The following is a 20,640-nucleotide window of genomic DNA, read 5'->3' as shown; positions in this document are numbered from 1 at the left end:
CCAGACAGAAATCATTTGCAGCTTACCATATTCTACAAATTAATCTCCTGCTGCAGAGAGTCTGGGCCCTAATGAATAGAAACAAATAAATCAAAGAAATTTGGAGTTCTTCTGAGTAGATTTGGTAGACAATGCCCTATGTGACCACAAAACAAGACAAAACAAAACAAAAAGTGATACAGTCATCTTTTTACTTTATTTCCAAGTTTTAGATATTTTTCCTTAATAAGTTATCTAGTTTAATCTCTGAGAACCCAAGATATAAATGTATCAGTATCTCCGCTTGAAGACAAGCAGACTTTGAGGAATTAGAGCTCAAAGTCACAGAGCTCAAAGGCGGAGGAGGAGGGAAGAGCACATGGTCATCTTCATTCCCCACCTAGACTTTTTTAAAAAAAATATCCAGCTGTATTTTATGATATGTTCATTTTTCTAACTACTACTAAATACGTAGCTTCCATGTATCAGGCACTCTAATAGTGCAGAAAATTCAGTAGTGAGTGGGACAGACTCGCTTCCAGCCTTCAGGGGCCCATCATAGTAGGGAAGATGCACATTTGATAAATAAATACAAGGGTGGTGAGAATTGCAATTTTAAAGAGCCATAGATGTACAGAGCTTTATCTTGATGTTCAGAGACAGCTTCCTGGAGGAGATGACCTTTTACTTGAGTTTAATATTAAAATTGGAGTGGAAGCTGGGAGGTAAAGCATTGCAGGTGCGTGCTAAAGCTCCCCCTTGAGACCCTTTGTCCCCGAATGAATATTTCCCAGTTGCTTGATTCAAATAAGAACTCTAGATTTTCAAGAAGTGAGATGGATTTTCTTGGAGTTTCAACTTAAATTCTTCCCAGTCATGAATTATATTGTGACAAGAGATGAAGAGGAATGGGAGAAATGAGGGGAAACAGAGAAGGGAGAAAGAGGGCGACTTTTCAGTGGCGTGCTGGAACCTAGGTCTCAAGACCACATGTTACATTTCTGGGAAAGTTTTGAGCCAGATAATGTCACATTGGTAGCCTGAGATATCATGGTGGAAATATTTATATCATGGAAACCATAAAATGCTCAATCTGGGTTCTCCTCCCCTTCACACAGAGATCTGGTTGTTAGAGCTTTACTAGCACATCAGGGGGCAGCTTTCCCAGGAGGAAATGCAAAGTCAGAGGTTTATTTATCATTACAATTAACTGCTCCCTGTCTCTGCTGATTATACATTTCAAAGATTGGAAAATGCCTTTGTAGAATAAAGTACCATAAACTGTGTGCAAGGGGCTGCGGTAGCCACATACTCCAACTCTTAGTTCAGTGATGAAACCCTTCTAAATAGCCAAATGCTCTCACTGACAAGGATCTCTGCATCAAAGGGCAACCTAATCCATTTTCCAAAAGTTCCAAATAATAGAAAGTCTGTCCTCATGTTGCCTCTAAATCCTCTTTCCTGTACTTTCTATCTAATGCTAGCTTAGTCTTCTGGAACTGCATAGAAAAATCTAATCTCTGTTTCCCATAAAGTTGAGGACTATTAAAGTTGAGGACCATGTGCAAGAGACTAGGAAAATGCATTTAATCCTATATAAAAATACACCATACTTCAATTCATTCAGGAAGCAGTATTTCTTGCAGGGGCTCTCAACTTCGGCTGTGCCCCAGAGTTGTTCGTGAAGGTTCTAAATTTGTGCCCCCAGACATTCTGGGTGAGTGGATCTGTGGGACTGCGGGCATTAGTATTTTCTACAGGCTTCATGGGCAACACTGATACAAAGGCTGAACCCCCAAATGTATTGGGTCTCTTGGCTGCTATAGACCCGAGTTTTAGTGATTTAAAAAAGAAGGTTCCAGGTTGCCTGTGGCGCGGTTGGTTAGGTGTCTGACTCTTGATCTCAGCTCAGGTCTTGATCTCAGTCATGAGTTTGAGCCCTGTGTTGTAGAGCCCACTTCAAAAAAAAAAAATTCCTTTCTTTTAACAGTCTGGGGAGAAGAACAGGCATAAGACTCTATGGTTTACATTAATATTTATAGTAAATGCCAAGAGGCAGGAGATGAAGGAATTCAGAGGAAGGGTGATAGGGGAGCCATCAGAGGGAGGTGGCCTTATACAGCATTTCGATAGGCAAGTAAGGCTTAGCCAAGTGAAGAAAATGAAGGGAAAAGGAAAGGTGACATTAAGTGACATTCATAGCCCCAAAAGATGAAGCATAAGTGGAATTGTGAAGACTTGCAAAAAAATGAAAATCGCATTATTGTTAACCAACCATAGGAGCAATATTCTAGATACAACATAAAAACATACTGTTCCCTGATTGCAGACAGATATTACAAGAGATAAAAAAGGAAGTTTCTTCAAAGAGATTTCAGTAATATTCCATGCAGTCTACCTACTTGCTTACCAAGGCACGAAATAAACACTGCTTGTATCTTGATAGGACAAGTGGTCTGACTCAACTTGAAGTTCAGCCTCTTGGCTGCTTCCAAAAGGAAACGAAACTATGTTTCTGTCAGATGCAATAGGGGTAATTAAATCGTTAATACCTTTCAAATATCAGGAACACAAAATCTCATGGGAGGGAATTGAGTCAATGATCAATATCATTTTACTAAGCCAGAACACATTTGTGGGTGCAGAAAGGTCCCTGAAACCTCTGCATAACCTAGCTGGTTAATCTTGCCATGAGGTGCTGGACCTCAAAAACACCGATGGCTTGTTAATGCTTTTCTGCTTCTGAATTTCAGGACAGGTGTCAGTGGCAGGATTTTCTGTTCTCCCTTGTGCAGGCTTAGGTCTGCATTGTGTGTGCTGCTATATTTGGGTTGCTTTATAGAAAATCTGATTCCGTGTGTGTGTATGTGTGTGTGTGTGTGTAATTAATATGATTTATTTTTTGAAGCAGTTTTAAGGTTTATATAAAAATTGAGTGGAAAGTACAGAGAGTTCCCACATACCCGGTATCCCCTCTTCTCACAACAGTCCCCCGTTATTAGCATCTTGCATGACTTTGCTGCATTTGTTACGAGTGATGAGCCTGTCCTGGTACATTATTATTAACTAAAGTCCATGTTTCCGTTACTTAGGGTTTACGCTTGTGTTTTTCGTTTTTCCCAGTTGCAGAGCACCTTCTGGCTTTGTCCTATTTTTTCTCTCTGCAATTCTGGGTCGTGAATGGAGATTGTCAGAACCAGTTAAGGTCTCCACATCCCTCCAAACATTCCAGCAGCCGGAAGAATGACTGCCGATCAATCATACCTTCTCTCACTGTTTGTGACCAACAGAGCAAGGCTCTTATCTAAATCAGTTTCGGTGAAGCTCCCAGTTTCGGTTTGTGAGGTGTTACATTAGAGAATCTTCCATACCCTATTCATAGACTGCATTCAGATTTTTTCAACTTCTTTTCTGGGAATAGTTGCTACTGATAAGTTCGCTATTAAATGTCCTAAGAGACAGAATGGTGTTTGGTGATTTAGTAATTTCATATCCTGTGCTAGTCTTTTTAATCTGGGCTCCAGCCAAATGGAACTATCTGGTGTTTCATTCGCAATAGGTTGTTGTGACTTTATTTTTGGACAGCTCTCGTGTGCATGCTCAGTGCTTACCCTGAGAGCAGCCTCTAATCCTCTTTCCTCCTCTTGTTCTTCTACTCTTGTTCTTTTTATTTTTTTAGTCAGCAGAGTCTGAATTATAAATTGACAAAAGAAATTCTTACTGTGTCTCTGCAATGAGGCCCCACACTTTCTAATCTCTCTTTCTTGACTCTCTCACCCTAGAATCCCCTTCTCCTCTCCTCTCTTCTCCCACTTGCCCTGCCACTTCCTTTTCTCCCGACTTCTCTGCCAACGAGATTCTAGACACTTCAAAATCCTCCTCTCTTCAGATGTCACAGCTTGCGGGAAACATTGTCCTGATTCTACAATGAACCTGAGAACTCATTACTGTTCCCTGACCCTGCCTGCTTTCACATCACGTCCCTGCCTTGCATAAAACACTTCTGTGGTTTCCCATCCTGCTTTGAATGAAACCCGGACTCCACGCTTGGGCACAGAGGGCCCTGCACCTACCTCTCGAGGATCCGATTACACCACTCTGCCCCTGGCCAACTACCTTGCAGCATTAATAGCTGGTCAGGTTCACTGATTCACTGATTCACACTGGTTCTCAAAGTGTGGTCTGTAAACCCCGGGGGTGATTTTCCCAATTCTACTAAGACATTATTTCCTTTTCCCCAGCTGTCTTGACATTTGCACTAATGATGCGAAAGTAGTGGTGAGTAACACTTCTGGTGTCTTGGCGCAAGCCAAGCCGGTGGTGCTGGACCACACTCGTCATTCTCCTCGTAGCCGCGAGCTCACGGTTTGGAAACCGTCCCTGAGTACTCTCCGTGGTAAAGCTGTAGAAATTATTAACCGTGTTAAAGTTTGACACAAAGTACATATTCTTTTAATACTTTGTAGAATGAAATGTTAAATATACATCAAGTGCTCTGGCTGTATAATGAAGGGCAGGCAGTGGTTGTCTTGTGGAAAGGGACTTGTGTTATTGAGTTGCCAAACAGAACTCGTCTTTTTTTTTTTTTTTAACGGAACATCAATTTTACTTGAAAGAACAACTGACAGACAAACGAAGGTTATTCAAACTTAGGCATTTCCCAGATGTTTTCTGGAAAATGAATGAAGGGAGCCTGTTACTGCAAGAAAAACAACTAACAATATTTTTTTGCCAGTGATAAGATTTGAGATTTCAATCCACCACTATAAGTTTGACAGTTTTCCAACACCCAAAGACTTTTCTTGTGATACCAGTGGTGATTTTTAAGTAATATGATGTTTTACATAATGTGTAATGAAATGTGTCAATATCTGGAATATTTGCATAACTCAATGAACTAATATTTTCCATATGACCAATGTATGGAATTTAAACAAAACATGCAGGGTAAAAGATTCTTTCGAAAAGCAAGAAAGAACAGTGAATGTTAATGTAATAGTTCATTACTCTGGTTTCCAATTTCATACCACAATTAGCCTTTAAGAAAATACCACTGGTTAAACATTGATAAAATAGCAAAGAAGACTCTCCACGTTCATCTGAATGTTTAGTAAAATATTTCTCTCTTTTCCAGCAACATATCTGTGGGAGGCCAGTTTTTTTCCCTCCGTATTTCAACCAAAACAGCATATCACAACAGATTGAATGCAGAAACAGAGATGAGATTCCAACGGCCTTCTATTAATCTTTGAAGGAGATTTGCAATACTATGAAATGTTGCCATTCATTTCAGGAATATTTGTTTTGGAAAATAGAGTTATTTTCATAAAACTGAATTATTTAGATTAACAGGAAATGAATTTACTTTTAACGAATTAATAAATACTTTAATCTTTCCAGTTTTTTTTTTTAAGATTTTATTTATTTGACACAGAAAGAGACAGCCAGCGAGAGAGGGAACACAAGCAGGGGGAGTGGGAGAGGAAGAAGCAGGCTCCCAGCAGAGCAGGGAGCCCAACGTGGGGCTCAATCCCAGGACTCTGGGATCACACCCCGAGCCAAAGGCAGACGCTTAACAACTGAGCCACCCAGGTGCCCCTAATCTTCCCAGTTTTAGTATCTATTACAGTACATCTCAATAGACATGACTGTATAAACAAAAGCTCTTTGTAGTCTTCAATAAATTTTAAGAGTGTAAGGAAACTTGAAACCAAGATATTTGAGAACTGCAGCCACTAGAACACTTCTTAATGAGGACTTTGGGCCTAAAACTCCATGTTTGACCACCTGTCAGAAGAATCTAGGGGAATATTGCCCAAGTTTCTCCAAATTGGAAGAGTATATATATATATATATATATATTTTTTTTTTACATGTATTTTGTTCCGTGGTAGGACATGTGATCCAACTTTTCAGATGCTCTGCGGTCTGTGTGTAGGGATTTCTTGCTCCTGTTCTTTTTCTCATCTCTATCCTTTTTCTCCTCTCATCCCATCTCTAATCCAGCTGTTATCCTGACTCAGTTTCTAGATTCAATTTTCTTAATATTTTTTCTTCATCTACTAAATAAGTGTTTTCTGAGAGAATCCCAGCATAGCCAATGTTTAATGTTGTCTACAAGGCCACTTTCCTCTCGGTCATAGAACCCTCTCTTGTGTCTTTTCTGAACAAACTGGTCTTTAGGAATAACCAGGCTAGTGAGTCTCTTTATTACTTAATGATTGAAGAATTCAGAGTTAGTTTTTAAAAAGTAGTAACTACCTTAAAGATATTCAGCAGCTGCTCTTCTAAAAAAATTTTTTTAATGACCAAGAATTTTTATAGATTTTAAATTCTTTTCTGCAGAAGTACTTCCTAAAATGTGCTGGATATATGCAAGGTGATAGTACCTATCTATTTTAACTCTAGCTAGCACATAAAGCCTATGATTTCACAGATATCATTCCATAGAACAAGTTTCAGTTTAAAAAAAAATGAAGTGGCTTGCAATATATTCAAGGCAAAATATAAAGTAAATCGTAGTATGGTTGGTATATGGAGAGGGTGTTACTTGAATGGCTGAATTTGGGGAAACCATGTTGCAAAGAGAAGTTCCAGGTTATAGCTTATTATCACCTCTCCCACCTTTAGTACTTTTGCCCCTTCAACTTCCACTTCAGAATTATTCAGTGATAGTTTCCGATGATGAAGACTTTCAGATGGATTTCTTTCTTTTTTCTTTTTTTGCTCTAGCCAAATGAGTGAAAGTCATTTAAGACACCTTTTTCAGAATGCATTATGCAAATGTTCATAATATAGAAAGTGAAGAGAATTTTATGTAAATAAATAAATATTTGGTTAGGATGATACAACTTCTAGATTTCCTAGAATCAAGACTTCATTTAGGGTAGACAGTATTTTAATCCGGTTGTAGAAAGGGGATATTTTATTTTTTAATAAAATTAATGGACCAGTATAAATTTAAATTTTTGATAACCTTCAAAGAAAGAATTAAATAAACATTGCTCTTACCTCTCTAGGCTAAGTTTGGTTTTCAAAGCACTTCTTGACTTAACATTCCTATTAACTTTCTATAATGAAGTAGAGTTTTAAAAGCTACTTTTCTCCCAAATAATGATTTCTTTCTTAAAAAGAAAAAGCACACAGAGAAAGACAAATGCCATTTTATCTCACTTATAGGTAGAATCTAAAAAAAAAAAAAAAGAACAAACAAATAAAAAAAAAGCAGAAACAGATCCACAAATTGAACAAACTGGTGGTTGCCAGAGGGGAGGGGCCTGGGGGATGCACAAAATGGGTGAAGGGGAGTGAAAGATACAAGCTTCCAGTTATAGAATGAATAAGTCAGGGGATAAAAGGTACAACATGGGGAATATAGTCAATGGTATTGTAATAGTGTTGTATGGTGACAGATGGTAGCTACACTTGTGGGGAACATAGCAATGGATACTGAGTTGTTGAATCAGTATGGTATACACCCAAAACTAAAATAACATTATACTTCAATTTTAAAAAGAGGAAAAGCATAGCTCATGTTATTAGATAGTGACCTTATACATTAGAGACGGACTTCAGTTATGGGTATATGTGGAACAACTCCTTAAAACAACTTTCTACTATCTATTGTCTATGCTTAAAATGCTAACATTTTTTTTTTTTAAGATTTTATTTATTTATTTGACAGAGAGAGACAACCAGAGAGAGAGGGAACACAAGCAGGGGGAGTGGGAGAGGAAGAAGCAGGCTCCCAGCAGAGGAGCCTGATGTGGAGCTCGATCCCATAACGCTGGGATCACGCCCTGAGTCGAAGGCAGACACTTAACGACTGAGCCACCCAGGCACCCCTAAAATGCTAACATTTTAGATCCATTCTTTTAGGGTAAATATTGCTTCTCCCTCTTATGTAATACAGTTGCTGCTGTGATAGGAGGCCTAGTAAGCGATACTCACGTTAGTAACAATACTTCTTTTATTCCTAAAGAAAGCCTCAGGTAGCTATTGGGAAAGCCTTTGGATGCGAGTAAAAGGAAACACACAATGATTTGAACTAAAAAAATGACTTGGTTTTTCTTGCATTATAAGAAGGGCAGAGATAGGTGTTTACAAACATTTGATCAACCCCTCAAAAGTGTAAGGACCAAAATCTCTATGATGCTCTTGGCCCAAGGAAAGGGTTATATCAACAGCAGTTTCCTTTTTATAAGGATTTTGTTCAAAAACTTTTCCAGAAGACACCGAGTAGCTGTCTGTCCCTGTTACATGTCTACCTATAGCTGGAGGGGAGATGGGAAAAGAGTATTTGGCTTTTCAGTCTCTCAAATGGAAGGACCAAGGAAGAGGGGACAAAGAATACCACATCAGAGAAACTCCAAAAGACTGAATAAACAAAGGGAAAACAGCACTGAGGAAGATAAAAGATCAATGAAAGGAAAAAGGCAAAACTACATCATAACAATAATACTTCTTGTCATTGTTTTTATTCACCAAATCCTGACTGTATGCCAGTCTGCCTTACATACGTGCTCTCACCTGATCCTCACGAAAACCCTGCAAGGTAGATAAGATGTCCTGTTTACAGGACAAAACCAAAGTGAATGACTTGCCCAAAGACTCATGTTAAAGCCAGGATTTGGCCTCTGCTGGCTCTGACTTTGGCATTGCCTCTCCGGAGACCAGCCCCTAGGACGTGCGGTTTCTCTTCCGGTTACATCCCAGGTCATGCTTCTCCAGAATGTGCAGTACGTTCCCAACTGCCTGAAATGCAGTGGGACTGTTCAGGGCCTGCTTAATGAGGCGGACCGAACCCAGAACGCTAGAATAGTGCCCGCAGAGCCTGCTGCAGCTCTTTCCTCTGCAATAATTACCTTTCATCTCTTCAGGATTTCTGCTCTTGGAACTCATTACTTCAATTCTGAGTTCTGATCTGATGCACAAGTGGCTTCTGTATGCATTGAGTGCTTTTAGAGGGACTTCTATTTTAGGAGAGCTCTCTTAGTAAGTGGCCCACAGAAGCCTGTTTGTCTATTTAGAGTTGTCCTGCCAGCTTCTCTGGGCCAATTATTTCAGTGCGTTCATGAAGGTCACCTTCAGTGTTCAATCCTATCTAGGTCAGTTAACTTTAAGCCAGACATAAACCCACAGATTAGTTCTTAAACTGGCTACTTATGCGAGCTCCTAAGTGAGGTTGTCATTCGTTCATAGAGTTGCCAAAAGGATGCTAAGGAATCAAAGATGAATATGTGGTCCCTGACTACAGTGTAAGAAAACCGAGAGCTAAGATTGTGCCTCAGTCTTTGCATATCTCCAGAGCCTAACATGGTGCCTGGTATACATTCAACACTTGATGAGTCCGTGCATTCATTCAACAAATATTTGGTCAGAGCCCATTGTGTGCCAGGCACTAGAAGCACAGCAGTAAACAAGATAGATGTGGGTCTTGTACAAATGAAACATGTGTTCTTATGGGGAGAGAGGTAATGAAAAGCACAATTTTAAAATAAAGAAATGAAGTCCAAATGTCCCTCAACAGGAGAGTAAATAGATAGTGGTAGAGTCATAACATGGAATACTTAGCAATGAGGATGAACAAGCTATTGATACCCTCAGCCACGTGGCAGAATCTCATAATGCACGACTGCACTGACATCAAGTTCAAAACCAGGCAAAACTCATCTATGATGATAGAAGTCAGGCTGGTGGTCACCTTTGGAAAGGGGCAGTGATATGGGGGACATGCAGGAGCTTCTGGGGTCCAGGTAATGTTCTTTATCTTGATAGGAGAATTGGTTCTATTCGAAAGTTCACTTGGCAACGATTTCTCAGGCTCTGTGCTTATGACATATTTTTCCATATGTGTGTTATAATTCAATTAAATAAACTTATCTTCAAGAAGTTAAATACTGACTGTGATAAAGGCTATAAGCACATTGCATGGGGTCCAGGTCACTGTGCTAGACATAGCTTTGGGGAGCACTAATGTAGATGGGGTGGTCGGGGAAGACTTTCCTGTGAGATGCCAGGTAAGCTGAGCCCTAAGGATGAGTAGGTGGCAGCCATGGGGAGATCAAGGGAAGAGCATCCCAGGCAGGGGAAATGACAAGTACAAAGCCTCTCAGGAAAGAAGTGCTGGGGCACACTTGAGAAAGAACAGAGGCCAGTGTGGCTGGAGCAGAGTAAGCGGAGAACAGAGTGGGACAAAACAAAGCTAGCATCAGACAGAGCCTACATCAGGCGGGGGCCTCGAGGCCATTTAGTTTATGGTCTGCCCTGTATCATTTGACTCTTTTTTTGTGCCAGGCAGCATGCCAAGATCCTTAGGCCCATCCTCCCATGTTCTTTTTATCTTTCCAGAAACCCTGGGCGTAGGTCTTATAATCCCTATTTTATACATGAAGAACCAAGGCTTGGGGAAATTTGTTTGCCCAAGGTTACCCTTGGAAATAAGTATTATCACCAGGACTTGAATCCACATTTCTTTGATCCGTAGGCTCTGTTCTCAACCCCTGACTCCTGACCCTGCCTCTGAGCACTGGCGTCTACATAAACTTCTACTTGGTGGTATGACACATGTGCCCTTAGGACTGTGAATAAAATACTGAGGAAGTAGCCAGCTCCACCCAGGGAGGTCTGGGAAGGAGCATGTGGGCTGGATATTGAACACACATCTGGAATTTTCCCACAGGCATGCTTTCTTGAGGGAACAGAATGCGTAAAGCCTCAAAGCTGAGGAATAATCATCACAGCAGCTACTGTTTACTGGTCCTTCATGCTGTGCCAGGTTCTGCAATGAATATTTCACTTATCTCCAGTTAATTTTCACAGCAATCCTGTGAGGTCAGCCTTGGCCCTGTTTTACAGATGAAAAACCAAGGTGTAGAGAGGTTTGTCGTTTGCCCAGTGAGAAACAGTGAGTGGGGTGACTTTGCTTGTTTGATTAGGGGTGAGAAAAATAGGGAATGTGGACTGGCAGTCATCAAAACCCAGACATAAGCATAGCTCTTCCTCTGGAATCTGTGCCCCTAACTCTCCCACTGAGAGCTTGAGGTATCCAGGGAGGTGGGGGGTGTTTTGTGGGGATTCAGAATGATGTTCTCCGAATTTGACTAACATTAATGTTCCTGAAAGCCTGCTCCATTTAAGCATTTTATAATAATGTTTTTTCCTCTCCATCCAGACTACGAGGCCCCTGAGGACGATCCCTTATTTCTTTGGACTCCCCATTGGCTTGCCCTGGTCTGGGAGATCAGAGGTTGTGTTGTTTTGTTGACCACTGAAACCTCAGGGCCTTGGGTAGGGCCAGGCAGGTAACAGATGCTCTGTAAATGTTGCTTGCAGAACTGAGCACTCTGCTTATTTAACAAAGGTTAGAGCGATAATGGATCTGGCTTGGGTCAATAATCAATCGTCACCATTCGGATGGTGTGTAGTTACTTTTATTTCAATTACTTGAGATATAAGACAAAAGCAAGGTGTGTTGGTGGCCACTCCCTCTCCGGCTCCATTACCTCACCCCATCCCAGACCTAAAATCATGCAGAGTTGGTACTGACCCAGTGTTGGAAGGAATTCTGAATGTAAATTCTGTGAGATGCCTTGGTTGGTACTGTACCGTAAGGATTTGTGACTTAGGCCAGTTGAGGCTGGCCTGCTTCAAAGAAATTTATGTTATGGTGCCATTTTTATGAGAAAATCACCTGGTGCCTAATAATTCAGTTGAAATGTTTTCAAATGCATACAAATAACTATGATTTTTCTGTATAACTCCAGCAATACCAGTATCTCTGGGTCAGACCAGGAAAGCCTACGTGGCTTAGCAGTGGGATCATTCCGTGCTCTAGGCCTGGCTGTCCAATGCCATAGCCACCAGCTACATGTGGCTATTAGACACTGGCAGGGTGGTGATTCTAAATTGAGATATACTGTGGGTGTAAAATAACACCAGATTTCAAAGATACAGTACAAAGAAAGAATGTAAAATATCTCATTAGTCATTTACGTAATAATTACATGTTGAAATATTTTTGACATATTGGCTTCAACAAAGTATATTCATATTTATTTCCCTTGTTTCTTTTTACTTTTTAAAATGTGACTTTCAGAAAATGTAAAATTATGCATGTGGCTAGTCTTGGACAATGGTGTGCTAGTGTGACAAATATCCATCTGATAGAAACCTACCTCTTTTATATCTGCCCCTGACTTCACTAGTCCCACTTTTCCCAACGTTACAAAATTAGCTAAAACACCCCACCTCCCATCTCTGTCCATTCTCAGAACTCTACTTTGTTTCCTGATTGAGTCAAAACTCAAGCCAAGCGTCAGTCTCCTATAGCTCTAAACATTATTTTCTCCTAGCAAAACTTGTATTGATTCTAACGATGAAAGCACTTTAAATGTATATAGAAACTCATAATTTTTAAAAAGAACTCATATTATGTTATCAAATAGCTGTAAGTATGCCAAGGAAGTAATTAGAATTATCACCATTTTCCAAGCGAGAAACCTAAGGATGATATCACATTTATTTATTTAAACCCAGCCCTATTCCAGAAGAGGTTTTAATCCACTGGCCAATTCAGAGAATGTAAGTGGCTTTTCCAAGATGACAAAGTGTTGATAGAACTGGGACTGGAATGATCTTCTTACTCTTTCCTCTACGATAGTGGTTCTCAGACACAGCATCCCATGATCAGTCTATAAAGTGTAACTTTTTATAAATAATAGTAAAAACAGCAAAGTTTTTAGCTAACTTTATTTTTATATAAATTAGAACTGATTAAGGGATATTCAAAAATAATTTCTCCTTCGTACACTGCATTCATTTATTCAACAAGAGCTTATGGAGTGCCTGTCTCACATAAAGCACTAACTTGGCCCTGGGGAAACATCCGTGAGCAAATAACAAGAGAGACATACCAGCTAACAAATTTAATCATAAGTAACAAGTGGTTAGAATAAAGGGCTGTGGAATCTACTTTCTTAACAACTTTCAAGTGTATAATACAGTACTGTTAATTATAGTCACTGTGCTGTGAACTAGATTCCCAGAACTTACATCTTGGAGTTGGAAGTTTGTATGCTTTGGTCAACATCTCCCCATTTCCCTCACCCCTCCGGCCTTGGCAACCACCATTCTACTCCCTATTTCTACGAGTTCAATATTTTTTAGAAAACACCTATAAGTGAGAACATAGAGTATTTGTCTTTCTTTTTCTAACTTATTTCACTTAGCATAATGCCTTTTAGGGCCATCCATGTTGTCACAAATGGCAGGATTTCTTTTTTTTTTTATGGCTTGATAATTAGTGTGCGTGTGTGTGTGTGTGTGTGCCTGTGTTTGACATTTTCTTTATCCATTTATCCGTCGATGGTCACTTAGGTTGTTTCCATATCTCAGCTATTGTGAATAATGCTGCACTGATTGTAGGGGTGCTGCTATTTCTTTCAGGTAGTGTTTCCCTTTCCTTGGGATATATATCCCAAAGTAGAATTGCTAGATCATATAGTACTTCTATTTTTAATTTTTTGAGGAAATTCCATGCTGTTTTCTATAGTGGCTGCACCAATTTACATTCCTACCAAGAGTATGGAACAAGGGTTCCATTTTCTTGACAGTCTTGCCAGCATTTGTTATCTCTTGTTTTTTTTTTTTTTTTCTGATGATAACCATTCAAACAGGTGTGAGGTGGTATCTCATTGTGGGTTTGATCTGCATTTCCCTGAGAAGTGATGTTGAGTATCCTTTCATGTACCTGTTGGCCATCTGCATGTCTTCTTTGGAAAAATGTCTGCTCAAGTCTTCTGCCCATTTTTTTATTGGATTTTTTTTTTTTTTTTTTTGCTATGAGTTCCTTATATATTTTGGTTATTAATCCCTTATCAGGTGAATGGTTTATAAATTCTTTCTCCCATTCCATAAATTGTCTTCTCATTTTGCTCGTTGTTTCTTTTGCTATGCAGTAGATTATTATAGGGATGTAGTCCCACTTGTTGATTTTTGCTGTTGTTGCTTGAGCTTTTGATGTCATATCCAAAAATTCATTGCCAAGACCTATGTTAAGGAGTTTTCCTTATGTTTTCCTCTAATAGTTTCACAATTTGGGGTCTTATATTTGTAGTCTTTAATTCACTTAAGTTAATTTTTGTGAGTGGTGTAAGATAAGGGTCCAATTTCATTCTCTTGCATGTGAATATCCAGTTTTTCCTACATCATTTATTGAGTAGTCTATCCTTTCCCCATTGAGTATTTTGGTGTCCTTGTCAATTATCATTGCCTGTGTATTCCTGGGTTTATTTCTGGGTGACTGTTTTTATGATAATACCATACTGTTTTGATGACTAGAGCTTTGTAAAGCAGCATATTTCAGACCACCTGAGGGGCCTGTGTAATGGTGTGTTAAACAACCATCTCTCACGAAAAAAACAAAAACTAATAAACAAAACACCTGACTTGTAGCACTTGTCAATTTCCATAGTAAATACTCCCATCCTGACTGATATCTAGCTTCCAATAAGATGTCACTGAATGTGGAGTTGGGAAGAGGTATATGGTATCATCCATTATATATCATTTCTACCATATGAATACAATTGGTGTTAGTAACTTCGAAAGCACAGTAATGCTAAAATAATCAGGAAGTAAAAAATTTTGAGTATGTGTTACCTTTGTTTTCAATATATTTAATTGTAATTTATATTATTTTTTGGTAAACAACCACCTCACAAAACTCCTGCAAATTTAACAATCAGCTCCTGTGCACCCGAACAAGCCAGCTCCCGTTGGGCCTGGCATCTTCCATGTAATCATAATCCTTGCCTAGAACAAGTCCTCACTGTTCCCTCTTCCTGTTCCTTACAGATCAGCAAACAGCAGCTGCAGACAGTCAAGGACCGGTTTCAGGCTTTCCTCAATGGGGAAACCCAGATCGTGGCTGACGAAGCCTTCATGAATGCCGTCCAGAGTTACTACGAGGTAAGACTCACCATGTAGAAGAATGTCAAGACTGCTCAAGCCTGAAGCCCAGAATTTCCAGACTACTGTTCAGTGGGAGCTGCGGCCTTGGCCTCCTACAGGGCCATCCCTCCTGAGGCAAAAGTATTGAGGACTGGTTACAGTTTTAAGAAGTAACAGCATTTTGTGTGGAGAAAACTAAATCAACTAAACAAGAAATTATATGCAAAGCACTCAGCACGTTGATTGCCTTATGTATGATTTCTTGTTTAATCTGTACAACAGTCTCATGAGTTAGGTCCTGATATTATTTCCATTTTACCAGTAAAGCAACTGAGTCTCAGAAAGGTTAGGTCAATTACCCAAAGTCACACAGCTGTTAAATGCCACAAGCTAAGATTTGAACTGAGTTGGGAGCTTTCCCCCAGCAACTATACCCTTTCTCAAGGATGTTAACATCTCCCAAGATGGTGCCTTCACTAGCTTCCTTGTTCTTTCTATTAAAATGGTGTTGTGAGTTCTTTTCTATAGATTAGAACACCATCCAAAGTGTAGTACTCTTCTCAAGAGAAAATCTATATATAAGTGAGAGAATATATCCTGAACATATATCACAAGTGAACTTTCACCTCTAGGCCTCAGAGGTTTATTTATCAGTAAAATGATTTGGAATTAGTATATTTAAATTTTATAATTATTTTTCCATAATGTGTACATTGGCTATTGTTTATATTTTATTAATTAGGAGGATATGCCATACCTTCCTTTGGGCCATGTTAACCTGATGTGCATATTTTTTTAAGTTATTATATTAAAGGACATTTTTTAAGTTATTATATTAAAGGACATTTTACTTTATATTAATCTTTTTTCATGTGAACCAGATATTCTCTATATTTGGAATTCTGTGCCCCAAATGTTATACCCATTGTCAAGGCGAGATTAAAACTATTAGAAACCAAACCCTACACATTGAAAAACTCACGGCATCCTGCCATATGCAATTCAAAGTAATAACAATAAACTAAGTCCAACGAACTCTAATTTTTTCCCCATAGGATTGCTTCACTGATTTTCTTCCTTCTTTCCTTCTGTTTTTAATTATTAGGTAGCAAATTATCTCAAAACAAAAAGATTCGTGCTCCCACTTCACTGATGCTCCAAACACCTGCTTCTGTGCCTTGGGCACTCCAGTCCTCGATAGATGCTTTAAAAATGTTAGTTGATTGATTCAGTAAAACTCCCCTTCCCACTTGCTGAAGTACTTGGCTCTTTTCACAGAGAGAGTAGAGCAAGACTGCAATTAGATCTTGGGCAAATACTATTGACTGTTTTGCTAATTAGTGTTTAATAGTAAACAGCCTTTGTCTCTGTGATGTTTGCTGGGTCCAGCCACAGACTCATTTTACACATTTTCTCAATGAAATTTCCATTTGGGTTTGCTTTAGAAGTCTGGTTTATTTTTATATTTGTCAAATTTAAGCTTCTTGTTTTCATTTTACAAATAGTATTGATATTTCCAATAAGTGTCAAACTTACTTGTTTATCTGATGTGATACAACATTTCATTTGAATTTAGCAGAAAGTGGAAATGAGATTCAGAACCACGCTGATGGTATGGCAATAAATAATTTGAATATATTTAACCAAAGATTTTGTTGAGAAACTGTCAGGGAATGAAATTAATTCTCCCCCTTTTTTCAAGTTCTGAAGCCAGTTCAGACCAGGAAGACCCTCGCCAATAATTCTCCATGTTTAGACTTATTCACCAGTTTATAAATTTGTAGATTGCAAATCTTAATTAGAAAGCTCATTTGACTAATGACATAAATTAAAAGAAAGTGCCATTTCTATCTATTAATTAACTTTGAAAATTAATAGTCATCAATGTGCTAATGAGTCTCTGGAAATAACCGTTAAATCTATAGTGATCTTGATATTTTTTTCTGTAATGGCTAGTTTATTTGAAAGAGCTTCATTTTAGCTTGGTGAGAATACCCGTATTGTGAAATCACAGAGTAGTTAATACCAAGATTTGAGTAACAGGAAATAATGTGGGTCATAAATTATTTACTGTATTCATTAGTAAAAACTTGAGATTCTTGGGATGCATGCTTCTGGGAAATCTAATCCTCTGAAGCAAAGGTCCCCAAAGGATCAAGATGAACACTTTCCTTGGGAGAGCTCCAAGTTCATTACTCCTCCCTTTCTCCCTTTCCCTTCACTCTTGGGCAGTGGAGAAGTTAGGGCTTCTTTCTCCACCCTACTCCAGGATCCAATTGCTTCCCTGTCAGTATCTGTCTTGCTCAAGACTCTTTGGATTACAAGTGACAGACACCTAGGTCAAACTGGTTTAAGCCAAAAATGAGATTTATTTGTTCAAGAAACTTAAAAGGCCAGGAATAGACCTGGTTTTAGCTGTGGCTGGATCTAGAGACTCCAAAGATGCCAGCAGGATGGATATCTTTCTCCCCACACTTCGGCTTTGTTCTTCCCTGGGTTGGCTTTATTCTTGGGCTGGTTCTCTGCACGTGGAGGATCCTGCAGCTTCAGGCCATGCCCTACCAGCTCAGTAACCGCAGGAGTGAAGAGAATACCTCTTTGCCGAGAGTCCCAGCAAAAGGCCCCAGGTCACTTGGGTGGGCTGACATGGGTCAGGTGTCCTTTCTGGAGCCAATCACAATGGATGGAGGTGAAGTAGACCAGGGGATCAGTGCTAGGACAGACACCCCCTCTGGATGCTGTGAGCAGGTGCAACCACACTGGAACCACCCATAGTGAAAGTGCAGTGATTTCTCATTGAGAAATGAGGGTGCTTTTTGCAAGAAGAAGGGGGAATGTATGCTTGGCAGGCAAAACCAATGGATATCCTTCTAAATACATGTTCAATCTCTCTCTCTCTCTCTCTCTCTCTCTCTCTCTTTCTCATGATCTCTGTCTCTCTCTCTGTCTCTCTGTCTCTCTTTCTCTCTCTCTCTCTCTCTCTCTCTCTCTCTCTCTCACACACACACACACTCCACCCCACCATACCACACCTTCACATCCCAGTTTGCTAATGGTAATGATATTTTTGAAAGACAACTTTTCCTCAAAAAGTTCTGAGAAACTTATTATTAGAAAAAGTGGTTTCAGGCATTGGCTTTGTTTTGCCAAGGCAATAATGGTTTTCCAACCCCCTAGAGTAGTAAAGAAATTTTTTTTAGATAAAAGGAGTAGGTAGGCTCTGTTCTTTTTCCATCTGTGCCCATCCAGCCCCTCTGAACCCCGCTGGCCAGCATTAGCTTTAGCATCAAGCCGCTTGGGCCTGGGACCTGAGCTGGGCCACGGTAACGGGAGACCAGTGTTCCCTCTGGTCTTGAGAGCATGAAAGTTTATTTTATCCTTTCCTGGTGGCCCTGATCGTCAAAGCCGATCAAGCAAGGCAGCAGATTAATCCTTTAATCTCTTCCATCTGGCTTTGAGGGCTGGGCGCTGAAATGGGTTCTCTGAGATCTGGGAGATCTGACTGAGTGACTCTGTCCCATTCCCACAGCTGTGGTCTTGAGACATGAGAGAGCTCACCCATTTCTACGCCCCCCCCCCCACCTTCCCTAACTCTCAGTGCCTTTAAGACAGATGTCTAAAACGTAAGCCCTTCCACTCTGCATACTCACCCTCGCTCCCCATCTCCCTGCTTCATTTTGGTGCCTTCCCATGCGGGTACTGGCATCAGGGAAAAGAGGTGGATGGAAAAAATTTACAAAACCTCTCTCACTCAGAGCCTGCCCGGAAGAAAACATGGGGGTTTGGTGGGAAGTGGGGATGTAGAATGAGATAGAGGGTGTATGCACACCCATTTTAGCATTGCTTCTGCTGATATCTGGGCTTTAGCCAGTGAAACTGTTCTGATTGAGTTTGCTTTGGTTTCTTTTAGCTAATCTCTAACAAAGGCCTGGTTGGTTTGTTTTGTTTTGTTTTGTTTAGCTAACTTTGACTGCTGTTATAAAACAGAATTTTGGGGGCACCTGGGTGGCTCAGTCGTTAAGCGTCTGCCTTTGGCTCAGGGAGTGATCCCGGGGTCCTGGGATCGAGCCCGGCATTGGGCTTCTCCGCTGGGAGCCTGCTTCTTCCTCTCCCACTCCCCCTGCTTGTGTTCCCTCTCTCGCTGGCTGTCTTTCTCTCTGTCAAATAAATAAATAAAATCTTTAAAAAAATAAAATAAAACAGAATTTTGTAGTTGCTAGCAACAAAAACTTACTGACTGGTTAAATTAAGCTATCATCATCATCATCATCATCATCATCATCACAACAACAACAATAGCAACAAAAACAACAGCAGCAGCAGCAGCAGCAGCAATAAGAGTTATCAAAGAAAATAACCAAGCTACAGAAAAGAGGAAAACCGAGCAGCTTAACCGCTTAATCCCAGGAAGCCAGGCGGCAGGATATAGGGGACACCCCATCTCTGGTATGACTCTCCTCCAACCCCATTCCATTCTTGTGCCATCCCACTCTGAATCTGATCCCCACAAGGGGAAGTCTGACTAGCCGACCTCAGGTTACAACCCACCACATGGCTAAGGACCTGCTCCCATGACTGACAGTCCCACTGAGACTGTGCTTAGTGGCAAAGACATTCTCAGACCGAGGCACTGTGATCGGAAGAGGAAGGGGCATTGGCAGGCATAAACTGCAGGTGTCCTCTACACTGGATGACATGCTATATTCAGTCTTTATGCTTGACCTTTTTTTTTTTTTTTTTTTTTTTAATCTAAGTGAAGTAGAAGTCAGGTCATATCTGGCTCTTTTTCTAAAATGAAGCTATATATTTTCCAGTAAGCAAAACTGCTCTAAGTCCTCAGTGGCCTTAAAACAGATGTCTCCCTCGGAGAGGAGTAGCTGTCCATGGTAAAGATATTTGTTCTCATGGGGAAAGTGGAGCAAGGCGGCAGAGGGCAGAGTGGTTTAGGAGGCTGTGTCGTGTCTGCAAGATGTGGGGTTGAATTCTAGCTCCACTGCACACTGGCTTGGGGACCTCAGCCAAGGGTGAGCCTCAGTGACATTATCTGTACTAGGACCTTCCTGCATAATTGTTGTCAGGATTAAATCACACACACACACACACACACACACACACACACACACACAACCTCACCCTCAGTCTGGCACCTGGAAAGTGCCAGCATAAATATATTAAGTTTGGAGGGGGAGGATGGTGGTCAGTACACACCTGATGCATAGAAATAGTAGGAGAGAGTTGAAAATTAATAGAATCAATCCACTTCCCTAGTTTCAGGGCCTGGGTGTGGGGTAGGGGAGGTACAAGCTCAAGGCTGGGGGCCAGGGTATAGAAATAGGAAATGGATGGAACTGCTTTTGCTGCTAACCTACCACCGCCTACTGCTTCTGAAGTCCCAGATCTGCTTCTAAAGTTTGCACCAGGATCTTTTACTTTTGGTGAAAGGTATCTTTCAGATCCAAAGGTGCATTTTATTTTAGAAACTGACATGCTCCTTGCCTCAGTGAAGGTAAAATATGTAATTTTTCCATGTAGAGAGAGTGTTTAAAGTGATTATAAAGTAAAACATAACATAAAAATTATAAATATGTACTATAGAAATTATAAAAATAGGTAATGTAGAAAGAAATCTAAAGCACTTGGTTGGAAAACCACCTGTAATCCCGTCACCCTAGACAATCACTATTAAATGTTGGTATGTATCTTTTCAAG

At 40.1% G+C, this 20,640-nt stretch overlaps 1 protein-coding gene across 1 annotated transcript in view; it reads left to right on the top strand.

Moving 5' to 3' along the window:
• CADPS (calcium dependent secretion activator) overlaps positions 1 to 20,640 on the top strand; it is a 793,408-nt gene that overhangs the window by 422,755 nt on the left and 350,013 nt on the right. Inside the window, exon 11 of the mRNA XM_057311862.1 lies at positions 14,836 to 14,949. Coding sequence (XP_057167845.1) covers positions 14,836 to 14,949 — 114 coding nt within the window. The remainder of the gene's footprint in view (positions 1 to 14,835; positions 14,950 to 20,640) is intronic.

The sequence above is a fragment of the Ursus arctos genome, unplaced genomic scaffold (assembly GCF_023065955.2).
Source record: "Ursus arctos isolate Adak ecotype North America unplaced genomic scaffold, UrsArc2.0 scaffold_14, whole genome shotgun sequence".
NCBI lineage: Eukaryota > Metazoa > Chordata > Mammalia > Carnivora > Ursidae > Ursus > Ursus arctos.
Note: the sequence above shows the minus strand (reverse complement) of the source record. Positions and strands in the feature narration are given on the sequence as shown.